This window comes from Nycticebus coucang, chromosome 1 (genome assembly GCF_027406575.1).
Source record: "Nycticebus coucang isolate mNycCou1 chromosome 1, mNycCou1.pri, whole genome shotgun sequence".
Classification (NCBI taxonomy): Eukaryota; Metazoa; Chordata; class Mammalia; order Primates; family Lorisidae; genus Nycticebus; species Nycticebus coucang.
Window position 1 is genome coordinate 54,550,729 of NC_069780.1, and position 17,351 is coordinate 54,568,079.

General features: G+C 38.2%; 1 protein-coding gene across 4 annotated transcripts in view; it reads right to left on the minus strand.

Moving 5' to 3' along the window:
* PGRMC2 (progesterone receptor membrane component 2) overlaps positions 1-17,351 on the minus strand; it is a 64,051-nt gene that overhangs the window by 43,101 nt on the left and 3,599 nt on the right. For 2 of the 4 annotated variants that reach the window (XM_053579082.1, XM_053579056.1), the window contains exon 2: positions 4,620-4,775. In XM_053579082.1, the coding sequence (XP_053435057.1) occupies positions 4,620-4,775 (156 nt within the window). Of the gene's footprint in view, positions 1-839; positions 2,176-2,208; positions 4,055-4,619; positions 4,776-17,351 lie in introns of those variants that run through there. The other 2 variants (XM_053579012.1, XM_053579032.1) reach the window with 2 other exon arrangements.

A 17,351-nucleotide genomic window follows, 5' to 3' on the forward strand; every position in this document is an offset into this window, starting at 1 on the left:
CAGACACAAAATTACTCATTTATCTTAACAGACTTCATAATCTTTACCGCATGAATATTTAGGGTTTCTCTATTCACAAATGCAGATTTATTATTGAACTTTAGGCTCAAATGATTCGTATGTATATAAATGTATCAGTTTACTACAGATGACATGTACTTTAACAAACTTTTTTGTTCAGAAAATCTATTACATAAAAACACACAAATCATTTACCAACGCTCTACAACCAGCCTTCAGCAAAGATATGACTGAATATCATAATTTTCTACATAACATTCTAATAATGAATAGAATGTAGTATCTTACATACTTTAGCTTGTTGTAGTTAAAAGTTCTCCTTTCTTTCATAGCTTCTGCATATATTATACCTATTAAGCAGAAGTCTTTAACCGTTAAATACAATTTTTTAGGTCAACCTGTCCCAATCCAGGAACCTAAATAGTCATGACGAAGCAAATAATTGACATATTATTAGGGCTTTTGGAAGAATATAATCTCACAGTATGGCATCCTTTAATGTTTTCTGTTTAATAACTACCACCTGGAGTGCTATTACTTCTAAGTATAATCAGTTGGCATCAAAATATAAAGTAAAAATATGTACATTTTAATATATCAATTCTTACCTGAATAATCTCATAGTTCAAGAATGTTTCACGAAGTGGAATTTCTTCCTAAAGTTACACTGTATGTGGTACAATGTGTACAACTTAGTTAACCAGTGCCTGCTTTTCATTTCCAAGATTCTTCCTTATCTTGAATCAAATGCACAATCTTACTATCATATCATAATGCACTAGTTTACAGTTTTGTATATAAAGTCCAACTCGAGCTTATTTTGGTTTATTGTACATGCTTTATTAAAATGGTACTTGTATTTACAGTATCTGCAGAAAGAGTCCTTTCCAAGGCTCGCTCACACACATTCAGACACAACCATACAGACATCCATACTGAGGCCCCAAGCACCCACACCAGTGAGATGTGAGGGTCAGACTCCTAAAATTAGGCAGCTGTTGGGGGTTAAGTGTTGTTGATTTGTTTTTCAATTTTCTTGAAAAGAGAAAAGCATGGGGGAATGCATTTGGCCATTATAATGCTAATTTATGTAAATTAACATATATGGCAGTTAACACTGAATATCCTTTTACATTCTATATACACAGAATGATATCAAGGTTTTACAGTCAATAGAATATTCCAACTTCAGTCTCAATGCTGCTTATAGTGACATCTGAATTCTCACAGGGGGCTTTCCCTAAAAATAATTCAAGTCTATTGGAAGTGAAATAAGGCACAATTAATATTGATTTGATCTAGGGGAAGGAAAGGTTTCAAATGATCTTAGTTGGGGAATTAGCTTTAACTTTAACCCACTTGAAAGTCCTTCTTCTAATTTCTAAAGGTTTCTTAGAATAAAGGTTTTTTTTTTTTTTTTCCTTTTTTTTTTTCCCTGACAAAGCCAAAAAGAAATTTTGGAATTCACATTTTAATGTTTCAGTAGCCTAAGCTATTCAAATTGATGTGCAACCCCCACCTCCCCTGCCCAGGTCTCTTCCTTCCACAATGCTAAAACAAAAACACAGCATGGGAAATAAGTCCCTTGCTATTTTTCAAGGAGATCTGTACACTTGAGTAGCAAATACATATCTGGTTGTCTTTGACATATTGAAAGAAAGGAAAGGAAAAGAAAAGAAAGGAAAAGGAAGGGGAGGAGGAGAGGAGGTGAGGGGAGGGGAGGGAAGGGAAAAGGAAAGAAAAAAAGAAAGGTAAGACAAAAGAAAAAAAGAAAGGAAAATAACCTCATGACTTCCTTGCTCTTTAAAAAAAAATCCTATCTCCTTTTCAGGATGATGAAGCCCCACCAGACATTACAAACAACTGCAACAAATGAATTTGGCAGCATAAATAATGTCTAGTATTTAAATCTTCATAGTGAGACTCATTTATCTTGTACACAATCTGTTGAATATTTTTCGCAGCAGGTGACTCAAACCCAAAGACGCTGGACATTCTGTGAAAGGGAGTAAGAATTGCAGTTCTGAAGGCCCCTGACTTTGGTTGTTTACAAAGTTCAATCCTGTTTATTGTGATCCTTGGTATCTTCTTCATCTGTATATTCTGATGGTTCTTCCCCTGGTTTTAGAAGTCTGCCTACATAATCATATTTTTCTGAAAAATACATCAAAAAAAAAAAAAAAAGAGTAGCAATCAAATTTGTTTCACTATCCCATTATACAGAGAAAAGGCATTTGCCCCTTAATTCCTGACCTTTTCTTAGGAACCTCAAACTCCTGGGCTCAAGCGATTCTCTTGCCTCAGCCTCCCAAGTAGCTGGGACTATAGGTGCCCGCCACTACGCCCAGATATTTTTAGAGATGGGGTCTCGCTCTTATTCAGGCTGGTCTTGAACCTGTGAGCTCAGGAAATCCACCTACCTTGGCCTCCCAGAGGGCTAGGATTACAGGCATGAGCCACTGTGCCTAGCAAGAATGATTTTAGAATCATGTAGAATAAGCTAAATTCTTCTTATTGCTTTACTATGGCTGGTCTTTATACACATGTAAAGCTTGAACAAAAGAAAACTGTATCTTTCTTTTTGAGACAGAGTCTCACTGTGTCGCCCTTGGTAGAGTGCCATGGCGTCACAGCTCACAGCAACCTCAAACTCTTGGGCTTAAGTGACTCTCTTGTCTCAGCCTCCCAGTAGCTGGGATTACAGGCACCTGCCACAATGCCTGGCTTTTTTTTTTTGTTGTTGTCGTTGTTTAGCAGGCCCTGGCTGGGTTCGAACCCACAACCCCTGCTGCATGTGGCTGGCACCCTAACCACTGAGCTATGGGCACCAAGCCAAGAAAACTGTGTCATGGAACATAAATGGCTTGGGAATTACTGTTCTGTATAAGTGGTTCTTTTTTTTTTTTTCTTTTTTTTTTGCAGTTTTTAGCCGGGGCCGGGTTTGAACCCACCATCGCCAGTATATGGGGCTGGCGCCCTACTCCTTAAGCCACAGGCGCCACCCAGTATAAGTGGTTCTTAATTGGACACTGCATCGAATCATTTGGAGATCTTTTTAAAAAAATACACGTCCAATAGTGTTCTCAGAGTTACCAAGCCCAGGCTCTTGGGTTAGGTCTGGGGGCAGGTACTTTAAAACTAGCCTAACCCTAACATGCACTGTAAGTCTCAGGATAGAACTTTAATTCTTATAGATCAAAAATATTATAATTAATGAGTTGGTAATGTAGAGAATTTCCAATAGTTATCTAAAAATCTGTAAATATATAGGACTTAACATAGAAGTGAGATAAAAAAAATTGGGGGCTCGTATCCTGGAGTTGTGAAGCCAAAGTAAAAGGAAATGGTGACTTTCTTGGTGCTGAAGAAGGGGTGGAAGAGTTTGCTAGGTGGAGAATCACCCAGTAAAGAGATACACTGGGAAATATTCTTGGAGAGAAAATGAGACATAAAATAAACTAAATGAGGAGATAAAAATTAATTTGTTACTTGTTACCCTGTGTTCTTTGAGATCTTGGTGTGTGACCTGTCATATTGTTAATCTTTCCCTTATTAAATTCTCCTTCTTGGATCTATTATTTTGGTGGTTTTTATGTTACTAGGTGGTTAATTTGGGATGCTGTCTGTAGAAGGTGATATATAGTTAATTGTTTCTTGGTCAGGAATTAAAACCTACATTAAGTAAATTAACTGTCAAGAGGATTTAATAAGAGGACTGCTTCATACACTATAACCAGGACAAGTATCAAGCCAGATCCAGGGGTCAGATAAATACCACAGTGTCACACAAGTGGTACAACTGATGTCACGAGGGTACCATAAAGGAGAACAATATTTTTTCTTTATAGTTCAAGGGTATGACCAATACAATCAGTTCAGAATAAATTGCTAATATAGGTACTCTAGTTATAATCAATTCAGTTTTAAAAGTTAATACACACAAGTTTAAAGAATAAAAGATTCACACCTGTAATCCTAGCACTCTGGGAGGCTCAGGTGGGTGGATTGCTTGAGCTCAGGAGTTGAGACCAGCCTAAGAGCAAGAGCAAGAACCAGTCTCTACTAAAAATAGAAAAACTAGTTGGGTGTTGTAGTGGGCACCTAAAATCCCAGCTACCTAGCAGTTAGTCTGAGGCAAGAGTATCGCTTGAGCCCAAGAGTTTGAGGTTGCTGTGAGCTGTGACGCCACAGCACTCTACCCAAGGTGAAAGAATGAGACTGTCTTAAAAATAAATAAATGTACCAAAAATTTTATGAGACTTTACAGTTTATAAACAAATCAATTTTTAAATATTTTCAAAATAATTACCACATGTAACAATCATATTATTATTTAGCTATTAATAGCTATTTTTTTTTAAAGACTGGATTTTGCTGTTGCCTGGCTGTTCTCAAACTCCTAGTATCAAGAGATCCCCGTGCCTCGGCTATACTTACAATCCCAACTACAGATGTGTGACATTGTGCCCAGCCCAGCTTTAGCAATTTTTAAAATATCATTGAATAAGACACCAATGAAAACAGATGACAGCCTTCGGTTCTTAAAGCATGGGAAACAGTATATATGTTCTACACACAACCCAACAAAACGAAGGTACCTTTAAACTGCATTTCCCATTCTCGGACACTCTCCATTTGTACTGCGTTCAAATCAGAGAGATCATCATATTCATCTCTAAGTGCATCTTTATCTAGGCAAAATGTTGCCAGTCCTCTGGAGGCATCCCTACCCGCAAATATTCCATATGGTCCCGCTGAAAAAAAGGAAAGAAAATTATTTAGATTGTCTAACAGTACTTTAGAATGTCTGAAAGAAAAATTAAAAAAACCTCACCATGACTCACATTTGGTACATAGCCTTAATTTCAAAACATGCACAGATACTAGACAGGATAATGAGAAGAAACTTGTTGGAAATCTGCCTTTTGATTTTTGAAAAAAGCTTTTCAATGAGATTTTAAACCCTAAGTTTCAATTACTTCAAATATCCAAAACTTGTATTCAAAACAAAGACTGTAAGGTAGCTAGGGCGAAGAGAAAACTTAAGCAGTTAGGTTTAGAAGCCAATTTCCTTGGGAGGAAATGGTGTTTAACTGATTGCTGTTAATTAAACTGTCCCATCTAAAAATAATCAACAGAACATTATGTATTACATAAAGACTCAGGCGAACTGTGAATCTACAACATTTTAACATTTTTCTTTTTCCTATTTTTTTTCTTTTTGAGACAGAGTTTCACTGTTGCCTCAGGCTAGAGTGCCATGGCATCAGCCTACTTCACATCAACCTCAAACTCCTGGGTTCAAGTGATCCTCCTGCTTAACTCCCAAATAGGGTGGCTCCGTGTAGGGCGCCAGCCACACACACCCAGGCTGGCAGGTTCGAACCCAGCCTGGGCCAGCTAAACAACAATGACAACGACAACAACAACAACAACAACAACAAAATAGCCGGGCATTGTGGCAGATGCCTGTGGTCCCAGCTACTTGGAAGGCTGAGGCAAGAGAATCGCTTAAGCCCAAGAGTTGGAGGATGCTGTGAGCTGTGATGCCACAGCACTTTACTCAGGGCGACAGCTTGAGACTGTTTCGGAAAAAAAAAAAAAAAGACTCCCAAATAGCTGAGACTACAGGCACTCAAACTGTGACACGCCTGGCACATTATTCTAATTTTAGTAGCGACTGGGTTTTCCTCTTGCTCAGGCTGGTCTTAAACTCGAACACAAGGGATCCTCCCACCTCCCAGCTATGTCCCAAATAGCTGGACTACAGCTACAGGACTAGAGGTGTATGCCACCACAGCTGGTTAATTTTCTGTATTTTGTAGAGGTGGGGGGAGAGGGGAAGTACCTCACTACGTTGTTGCTCAGGTTGGTCTTGAACTCGTGACCTCAAGCAATCTTCCCTCCTCAGACTCACAAAGTGCTAGGAGTTATAGGCATGAGCCACCACACCCAGCCAGGAATGAAGTATTTTATTTTTTTGAGATAAGAGTCTCACTCGGTCTCCTGGGCTAGAGTGCCAAGGCACTGGGCCTACCTCATGGCAACCTCAAACTCCTGGCTTTTTTTTTTTTTTTTTGAGACAAAGTCTCACTCTGTTGCCCTGGTTAGAGTGGTGTAGTGTCATAACTCACAGCAACCTCAAACTCACAGGCTTGAGCAATCCTCTTGCCTCAGCCTCCTGATTAGCTGGGACTATTACAGGCACCTGCCATAAAGTCTGGATTTATTATTATTATTATTATTATTATTTTTGTTTTTTAAACAGAGTCTCACTTATTAACCCTCAGTAGAGTGCCGTGGCGTCACAGCTCACAGCAACCTCCAAATCCTTGGGCTTAGGCAATTCTCCTGCCTCAGCCTCCCGAGTAGCTGGGACTACAGGCGAAGCCTAGATATTTTTAATATAGACAGGTCTTGTTCTTGCTCAAGCTGGTTGTGAACTCCTGATCTCAAGCAATCCACCTTCCTCAGCCTCCCAGAGGGCTAGGATTATAAGTTGAACCATGATACCTAGCCAACCTCAAACTCCTAGGTTTAAGCAATCTTCCTGCCTCAACCTCTGGAGTACATGGCACTATAGGAGCCCAACATAACGCCCACCTAATTTTTCAACTTTTGTAGAGATGGGGGTCTCACTCTTGCTCAGGCTGGTCCTAAACTCAGGAGCTCAAGCTTCCTGTCACAGTCTCCCAGAGGGCTAGGATTATAGGTGTGAGACATCATCCCTGGCCAATAAAGTATTTTCTAATGAAAAGCAACTAGAAAAAAGTGTAAGTTCCTTTATTTTTATTTAACTTTTTTTTTTTTTTTGGACGGGGCTGGGTTTGAACCCACCACCTCTGGCATATGGGGCCGATGCCCTACTCCTTTGAGCTACAGGCGCCACCCTTTAACTGTTTTTTTTAAAGCTTGGCATCAGTAATTCAGAGACTTTTTTTTTTTTTTAAAGAAACAGTTTCTTGCTCTGTTATCCAGACTGGAGTGCAGTGGGCCAATCATAGGTCACTGTAGCCTTGAACTCCTGGGCTCAACCTATCCTCCTGCCTTTCCGCCTCCTGAGACTAAAGGCTTTTACCAGGAAGCCTTGTCTAGGAAATTCAAAGTTATTTGTCAAACAGTATCTGTACCTTTTCAGAGTAAAAATCAAAGTTTTACTTAGACAACAATCTAAGTATTTATGAATATTAATTTGAATGACTGACAGTACTATTCCATAAAGTTCATTGGATATAAGAAACTCATTCTCTGAGAAATTTACTTCTGGGGAACTAGAAATGGCATTAGCATTAGGTCAGCAATCTGCTTTAAAGAAAATACTAAAGGATGGCTGCACCTGTAACTCAAGTGGGTAGGGTGCCGGCCATGTACACCAGGCAGGCGGGTTTGACCCCAGCCTAGGCCTCCTGAACAACAATGACAACTGCAACAACAACAAAAAAATAGCCTGCGTTGTGGCAGGTGCCTGTGCTCCCAGCTACTTGGGAGGCTAAGACAAGAGAATCACTTAAGCCCAAGAGTTGCTGTGAGGTTGTGTCACCATGGCACTCTACCAAGGGTGACAAAGTGAGACTCTGTCTCAAAAAAAAAAAAAAAAAGTAATACTTCAAGTACTTGTATTAATTCTGCTTTTCTCATTCTTATTGCATTTTCCATATTGTTACTTGGTATTATCATTGAATGGTTATATATTTTCTCACCAAATGGATGTTATTTATATTTAGTCATTCTTCTATTAGTATAAATTTAGGCCACCATTTTATACTTTCTAGTGTGTCTTCTATATAAGAAAATGGGACCAATGGGACTGGTCAAGAGCTGTAACTTTCAAATTTTCCCCATTATCACAACTGGCATTTAAAAGGGTATTAAGCATTTAGAAAAAGAAATTCAATGTTGTTTCTATTTACAGAGTAAAATCCAAAGTTCATTAAATTGGAGTTAATTATTTTGTGGAAAATGTTATTATAAAATTCAACAAGAATGGCCAGTAGGGAAAAGAAAACAGCCTACTCTAAAGCAGTATGTATGCCTTTGTGCGTGAGTACATGAGTATGCAGAACTCTATGCTTTATAGCAATGGGTGCTTTCAGGAGAAGATACACAGGGACACAGATACATATGTAAATATATAGAAAGAAAGAGTGAGATAAGGAATTAGTGTGATTTTTTTTGTTCCTTGAGAAACAATGATTATATATCTGTAACATTATATAATACCTCTTAAAGATGACTGAATATCAACTTTACAAGAGTTAACAAGTAAAACACACAAAAGCTGATCAGGGTTGTAACAACCTACCAACAGAAAATGATAGTTTCAACTTTTTAAAGAATTTTTTAACTTTCCTTTTTCAGAATTTCCCAAAGCAGAAGGGACAGATTTTGCCTTCCCCACTTGGCAAATAAAAAACAGGAGCAGAGGCAATTACTGACAGAACTGGGAGTACTATTTTCACTTTTCTAACTATTTCGAACAGCACACCTAGAGAAAACACACAGAAGACCCAAAACCCCAAAGATGGAATAACAACTCTGTAAAGTGGCAGATTTCACTATTTCCAAAATTTCAGGGGAATGGAAATTTTAGAATACTGATTAAATCAAAATTGAAGCGATTAACAAAAAAGCTGCATGCATCAACAGCTTTTCCTAGGATTCTATTACAGTATTTAATCTACTTCAGGCACTTCAGAAAATAACTAGGGGTGTCCAACCTGTGGCCCATGGGCCACGTGTTGGTTTTGTGAGGACTTTTTTGCTCACCTGTGATGTTGGATATTATGAAAAGTATGCATGGACCTTTTTTTCCTAATTAGCTTTCAGCTTTTGTTAGTGTTTATATATTTAATGTGTGGCCCACCCAAGACAACTCTTATTCTTCTAATGTGTGGCAGAGGGAACAAAAACACTGGACAGTCTTATTATCATAAAGCACATTTAAATGATACAAATGAGAAAATATGATCATTATAAAAATTAGCAATAAGGGCAGTGCCTGTGGCTCAAAGGAGTAGGCACTGGCCCCATGTACCGGAGGTGGCGGGTTCAAATCTAGCCCTGGCCAAAAAAACCCAAAAAACAAAAAACACCAAAAAACTGCAAACAAATAACAACAACAGAAAAAAACCCCCAGCAATCAGAAACCCCTCTACTTTTGAGTATATTAAAATATGCTAGGGCTAGGGTGGTGCCTGTGGCTCACAGAGTAGGGCAAAACCCAGCCCTGGCCAAAAATAAGAAAAGAATGGTTAAAAAAAAAAATATATATATATATATATATATATACACACATACACACATATATACATATACATACATACGCTAGTATGTTCTCTAGCAAATTTCTCTGCCAACTTACTTAAGGAAGACTCAACATTGAATTAATATAAAAACCAAACAAACTTCATAAAACATGCTCTTTTTCAGGGGAGGGGGTATGGCGGTTAAATGGCTAACAGAAAACGGAACTTGAGTCAATAGTTAATAATCCAAGACAAATTCTAGACAAATGATGTTTTGTTAACTCTTGAATAGAAAATAATGATTCAGCGATTAACATATTCCTACACTTCCTAAACTATATTAAGCTGTCTTCCCCACATGTTTAGAATTTCCCTTAGGAAGCATTTAACTTTAGAAAAGGTCATTTTGGTTAACAGTTTTCTTTTCTCTTTCCTGTAAACTACTTAAGAACATAACATTAAGAACTAGAGTTGGAATGAGATAGGCTACTCTGAGAACAGAGGAGGATTTGAGATCTAATAAAAGGACATTTTTCTGTATTCATAATACAACCAGAAGTATGTGTGAGAAGTAACACCTCCCCATTCCAGCACCCCCTTACATAACAAACCTAAATGTTATCAATTCTATTATCTCGATAACTATACTTGATTATCCTTAATACTAAAACAATAGAGAGATAACCAAAGAAAGCAAATTTGAAATGGTATTGTCTTTAGGTATAATTTACTAAAAAACCAAAGGCTAGCTTATAAACTAATCTGTTCTTTTTTATTATTGAGGCTCTTGATTTCAAACAGTAGTTCAAAAACAACTAAAAGAATTAAATTCTGTTGCTTTATCAAAGATTAAAATATAATGCTACTATAAAAAGATTCACAATTACAACAAAATTCTTGTTACAAAAATGAACAGCATATTCAGCCAAAGCAGAGAGTCTTAAGTGTACATATATATCAAATATTTTAGGGCATCATTTTAAAGATATTGTTAAATATACAGCAAAATAACATCATACAAATCAGAAGTCAGATTTTACTACTTGTTTTTTAAGTCAACCCAACTTGTGGTTAAGATTTTTAAGTTCAAAAATAAATGAACTTATTAGTTAACCGTGTCCTAAAACTGCATACTTTAATACAATCAGGTCTACTGAGGTAATATATTCTTGAAAAGGCAATAACATATGTGCCTTATAAAATATGTTTAGGAACAATTTAATGAACAGAAAATTACAGAAGGAAGTAAAAAAATATGTAATAATGATACTTTTCTGATTATTGGGACACGGAAACCATAAAAGTACTATAAAAAGAAACTATAGGTTTTATTTAGCGATCATAGAAGAAAAGATAAATTTGAATACATACATCCCAAAATTTCTGTGTGGCTTAAAAAAAAACACCATAGATAAGTACAAGACAAATAAATTGGAAAGAAATATTTGCAGCAAAAGCTAAAATCTATGAAATCAACTTTCTGTTTTTTTTTTTTTTTTTTGTAGAGACAGAGTCTCACTTTATGGCCCTCGGTAGAGTGCCGTGGCGTCACACAGCTCACAGCAACCTCCAACTCCTGGACTTAAACGATTCTCTTGCCTCAGCCTCCCAAGCAGCTGGGACTACAGGCGCCTGCGAAATCAACTTTCTTTACAGACAAATTTATCACTCTTGGCAGAATGCTGTGGAGTCACAGCTCACAGCAACCTCCAACTCCTGGGCTTAGGCGATTCTCTTGCCTCAGCCTTCCTAGTACCTGGGACTACAGGCGCCCACCACAATGCCTGGCTATTTTTTTTGTTGCAGTTTGGCGGGGGCTGGGTTTGAATCCGCCACCCTCGGTATATGGGGCCGGCGCCCTACCCACTGAGGGGCACCACCTAACATATATATATTTTTTGTTTGTTTTGATTTTTTTAATGTAATATTTTTTGAGACAGAGTCTCAGTATGCTGCCCTTGCTAGAGTGCCGTGGTGTCACAGCTCACAGCAACCTCCAACTCTTGGGCTTAAGCGATTCTCTTGCCTCAGCCTCCCAAGTAGCTGGAACTACACAACGCCTGGCTATTTTTTTTTTGTTGCAGTTGTCGTTGTTTAGCTGGCCCGGGCTGGGTTTGAACCCGCCAGCCTCGGCATATGGTGGGTGCCGAGCAAGAACAATATTGTAATTAAAAAACTGTGGCAAAATACAAATGAATTAAACCTTATGTAGAAAAGGAAACAAAATGACACAAATTTTTGAGATGTCCACCTCTTCAGTTAGAAAATGAGAAATATAAACAATATTGAGATATCATTTTAACCTCTCATTTGACAAGACCAAGAAATTTAATATCACATCTTTAGTAAGAAAGTGAAACCGGCATTTTCATGACATGTAAATTGGTCTAATCTTTCTGGATGGCAATTCAGAAATAAGCATCCAAATTAAAAATGTTTATACCCTAAGCCTTAGTTATTTTACTTTCAGGAATTTATTTTATAAATGTAATTTTATTCACATATGTAAACACATACATAAATATTTATTGTACCACCATGTAATAATAAGAAATTGGCACCCATATGCCGGAGGTGGCAGGTTCAAACCAAGCCCTGGCCAAAAACTGCAAACAAACAAAAAAACAAAAAACAAAAAAAGAGATTGGAAACATGTCCATTAACAGTGGATTAAATTATGACTTGGTCATACAAAAGAATATTATCCCCGTATTCAAAGAATGAGCTGGGGCAGCGCCTGTGGCTCAAAGGAGTAGGGTGCTGGCCCCATATGCTGGAGGTGGCGATTTCAAACCCAGCCCAGGCCAAAAAACTGCAAAAAAAAAGAATGAGCTGGCTCTCTACATTAATATGAAAGGCTCTTAAGATATTTAAATGTTCTTTAAAGGTATGTATAGGATGATACGGTTAGTGTGGTAGGAAAAAGGGACATATCCACATGCTTGTAATTGAAGAGCTCTGGAACAACACTCAGTCTGGTTCCTTCCCTCTGTGGAGGGGAACATGGTGGCTGTGGACAGTTGTGGGATGAAGACTGACTTTTCACTGTACATCCTTTTTAATTTTCTATCTTGAGAATGAACACACAGCCTAATAAAACACCATTTTGTTTAGTTACATTGAAACATACCCCAAACTATATTCTCCAGGAACAATTCCACAAGCCAGGGGTCATGGAGTATTATAAGAAATACCCCTCGGGCGGCGCCTGTGGCTCAGTGAGTAGGGCGCCGGCCCCATATGCCGAGGGTGGCGGGTTCAAACCCAGCCCTGGCCAAACTGCAACAAAAAAATAGCCGGGCGTTGTGGCGGGCGCCTGTAGTCCCAGCTGCTCGGGAGGCTGAGGCAAGAGAATCGCTTAAGCCCAGGAGTTGGAGGTTGCTGTGAGCTGTGTGACGCCACGGCACTCTATCCGAGGGCGGTACAGTGAGACTCCCTCTCTACAAAAAAAAAAAAAAAAATACCTCTCAAAACAAAAAAATCCCAGTAACTGCTAAAGAAAAGTTCACAATAAAAATTCAAGAAACAGGCTTGGTGCCCGTAGCTCAGTGGTTAGGACACTGGCCACATGCACTGGGCAGGTAGGTTTGAACCCGGCCAGGGCCTGCCAAACAACAACAACAATAATAATAACAGCTGGGCAATGGTGCAGGTGCCTGTAGTCCCAGCTACTTGGGAGGCTAAGGTAAGAGAATAGCTTAAGCCCAAGAGTTTGAGGTTGCTGTGAGCTGTGTTGCCACTGCATTCTGTTGAGGGAGACATAGTGAGACTATCTCAAAAATAAATAAATAAATAAATAAATGAAAATTGAAGAAACAATAGGAGGAAGCACACATGACAGATACGAGAACTGGTATCTGAAGAACAAAATATCAGGAGCACACTTAAGAACTACAGTAAGTTGGGTGGTGCCTGTGGCTCAGTGAGTAGGGCGCAGGCCCCATATACGGAGGATGGCGGGTTCAAACTAGGCTCTGGACGAACTGCCAACAAAAAATAGCCGGGCATTGTGGCAGGCGCCTGTAGTCTCAGCTACTCGGGAGGCTGAGGCAAGAGAATCACTGAAACCCAGGAACTGGAGTTTGCTGTGAGCTGTGTGATGCCACAGCACTCTACCAAGGGTGATAAAGTGAGACTCTGTCTCTACAAAAAAAAAAAAAAAAAAAAAAAAAAGAATTACAGTAAATTTAATCAAAATTATTAAGAATTAAGAAATGAGACATAAGAAGGAAAGGTTAAGAGACGCAAAGAACAGAATGAAATGCTTATGTTTATCTATTAAGACAGCCAAAGGAACAAAGCATGAGAAAGGCAATAACTGAAAAAATGGGTTAAAAATCTTCTGAAATAAATGAATGACACTTATCTGCAGAATTTAGTAGAGTCTAGCTCATGTTAAACAAAATCAAATCTACCCCTGGACAAACCCTAGCAAAAGAGCAGAGCCCTATAGACAAAGAAAAAAATTTCAACTACAACCAAAAGGGAAAACCAGATAAAAGTAAGAAAAAGTACAAGCAGACTGTTTATCAAGAAGCAAAGGACAGTGGCATAACACTAATGATGATCTGAGTTAGTCAATCTACAATTTTATATATTTAACCCAAATTGTTACTCCTCAATGAGGACAGATAATTAATTTTTTTCATATTAAATAACTATAGGATGTACTTCACTAAAATGAACATTGAACTCCAAAGAAATGAGATGCAAGAAATAAAACTATTTTAAAATATCGTTAAGTATATTGGTAAATTTAAATGAAGAGTATTTTAAAAAGACATTATTTAACCAATTTTGGGGTAGAGTTTAAAAAAATATAGTGGAACTACAAGTCTAATAGTAATATTGTGGAAAATACAGGGGAAGGATTAGAGTTAAAGCTTTTTCGCCGGGCTTGGTGGCTCATGCCTGTAATCCCAGCATTGTGGGAGGCTGAGGAGGGAGAATTGCTTGAGCTCAGGAGTTCGTGACTTGCCTGAGCAACAGTGAGACCCCGACTCACGAAAAAAATGGAAAAACATGAAGGAGGTAAATTCTCCATCTTTCTTTAAGGCTGCATAATATTCCATGGTGTACATATACCACAATTTATTAATTCATTTGTGGATCGGTGGGCAGTTGGGCGCGTCAAACTGTTTATAAAACCAGTGTATGGTGCCCCATGATCGCATTAATGTACACAGCTATGATTTAATATTAATTAAAAAAAACATGGAAAAACCCAGTGGGGCGCTGTGGGGAGCGCCTGTAATCCCAGGGGCTTAGGCAGCGGGGTGCCCACAGCCTGAGTCTGAGGTTGCTGTGAGCTACCACACCCACTGCCCTCTGCTCAGGGGCATAGGGTGGGACCCTGTCTCAACCAAAAAAAAAAAAAAAAAAAAAAGTAAAGAAATAAAAAATAAGCAACCAAATAAAATTTAAAAAGCCAAAAAATAAAATAAAATATATTTAAAGCTTTCTCATGAGTGCTACAAAACTCCAGAGGACACTATTCACATTTGTAGCTGAGGCAGTTCTATACATTTATTTATTTATTTTTTTTTGAGACAGAGTCTCAAGCTGTCACCCTGGATAGAGTGCTGTGGTGTCACAGCTCACAGCAACCTCCAGCTCTTGGGCTTAAGTGATTCTCTTGCCTCAGCCTCCCTGGCTATTTTTTTTTTTTTTTGGTTGTAATTGTCACTGTTGTTTGGCAGGCCAGGGCTGGATTCAAACACGCCAGATCTGATGTGTGTAGCTGGTGCCCTAGCTGTTTGAACTACAGGCACCAAGCCAAGTTTTTTACATTTATTAAGAAATATCTGACGAATGCCAGTAAAGTGTCTCGAAGAGGCAACTTTCTCTAATTCATGTTTGGCTACAATTCATATACTGTTGAGAAGGACAGGCTAGTTGTCTATAGCAAAAATTTAAAGAAATTGTGTGGGTGTGGTGGCTCATGCTTGTAACCCTACCACTCTGGGAAGCTGAGGCAGGTGGACTGCCCTAAGCTCACAGGTTTGAGACCAGCCTGAGCAAGAGCTAGACCCTGTCTCTAAAAAAAATCACTGGGCATTGTGGTGGGTGCCTGTAGTGTCATCTACTTTCAAGGCTGAGGCAAGAGAATCGTTTGAACCCAAGAGTTTGAGGCTGCTATGAGCTATGACGCCACAGTATACTACTAAGGGCAACAAAGTGAGACTCTGTCTCAAAAAAATAAAAAAAAAAATTAACGAAATCACCAGAAGACTAGAAATCGAATGCATCCAACTCAGTAGAGAGAAAGTAGAAGAAACAACAATAATAACGAAAACATCAATCTGATAAAGAAAAATAGTAGGAAAAGAGGTAAAGGAAAGTAAAGGGAAACCAAAATAAGATGGTGATTGTCGAAATAACAAAACACATAAAAACCAATTAAGGTATTAAAAGACAGAGTGTTAATACTACACGTTAGATTTAATGAAAAAAATTCCAGCTATGTTACTTATGAGCAAAGATGAAAAGACTGAAGTCAAATCTGAAAATCAGTAATGATGTTTCTAATACCATCGTTTCTAGATCTATTGCTAGATGGCTTCAATTTGTTCAGCATAGTTGCAAGTAATGATCAGGCTTCAGAGAATTCTCACAGCCAAGTTTTGCATGGCTGGCTTCCTCATTCAAGTTTTTGCTTAAATGTCAGCTCCTTTTTCTCGACAATCTAATATAAGTAAGGTATTTTTCTTAACCACCTAATCTAAATAAAATCCCTTGTTATCCTCTATTATGTATCCTATTAATTTCCTTCACAGCATATTTAATTACAGATTATGTCTTAAAATTCTACTTCTTACAATATCTTATTTAAGGTTTTACTGTAATGAAATCTAGGAAATTCCTTCTTAATATTTAAGATGGGGCTGAAACCCTATTATTAACGATTTGGGGACTGGACGTAGGATTTAAAAGAGTAGTGAGTTATATAGTGTTATCTGTCATGGGTTTGCAGGGAAAGGAGTTGTCTATATCACAGAGTGCTGAATGACTGAAAGAACCTGAATGCCAATTCTAGACATTACTAATCAACTTCTGTCTTCCACCGTGAATAACAGCTTCTCGTCTTATGCCTTTTTTTTTTTTTTTGGTACCCTTCCCTCCCCACCTTTTTAACAATTCTGTGCCTTTCCTCAGAGCATACTGGTTTTAAGCTATCCTTTTATCATTTGCTTTAGCATTTAACAGAAATACAATTCCCTCAAAGACGGAAAACAATGGGAGGATGTGGCACTCACAGAAGCTAACCAACTAGGTACTATAGAAATAATTAGTAGAAATTTGAGAATATTAAAAACCATCAGGCTGGGTGCATGGCTCATGCCTGTAATCCTAGCACTCTGGGAGGCTGAGGTGGGTGGATTGACTGAGTTCACAGGTTTGAGACCACCTTGAGCCAGAGTGAGACCTTGTCTCTAAAAATAGCTGGGCATTGTGGCTGGTGCCTATAGTCCCAGCTACTTGGGAGGCTGAGGCAAAAGAATTGCTTGAGTCCAGGAGTTTAAGGTTGCTGGAAGCTGTGGTGCCATGGCACTCTACCAAGGGTAGAGTGAGATTCTGTCTCAAAAAAAAAAAAAAAAAAAAGAAATGAGATAATGAGCTCAATAAATGGAGTTTCCTCTTCTAGTCTGACCTCTAGACTAAATGCTATTCAACAGAACTCTCTGAGAAAAAATATAAAAGTATAAAAATAGTTTGCAATGTGCCTCAGTGCAACGGGTCAGTCATAATCTGAAGAAATACTCTACAAAGTGCACTGTCCAATATGGTAGCCATGTGGCTAGGCACTTGATATGTGGCTAGCATTACTGAGAAATTTATTATTTAATTTTAATTAATTAGCCACTTGGGGCTACCATATTGGATAGCACAACATAAACCATGAAAGCATGTTTCCTTGAGACTCCAAATTCTTATGGGAACCAGGGCACAGTATAAATAAATTTAAAAAAAAAAAAAAAGTGTGTTTCTCTACAAGTTTATCCCAAACGGCAGTTTTTAAGAAACAATGTAGATAAGTTTTTGTGGCCAAATATATCTAGATTTATCAGTGTGAACCAAGCCAAT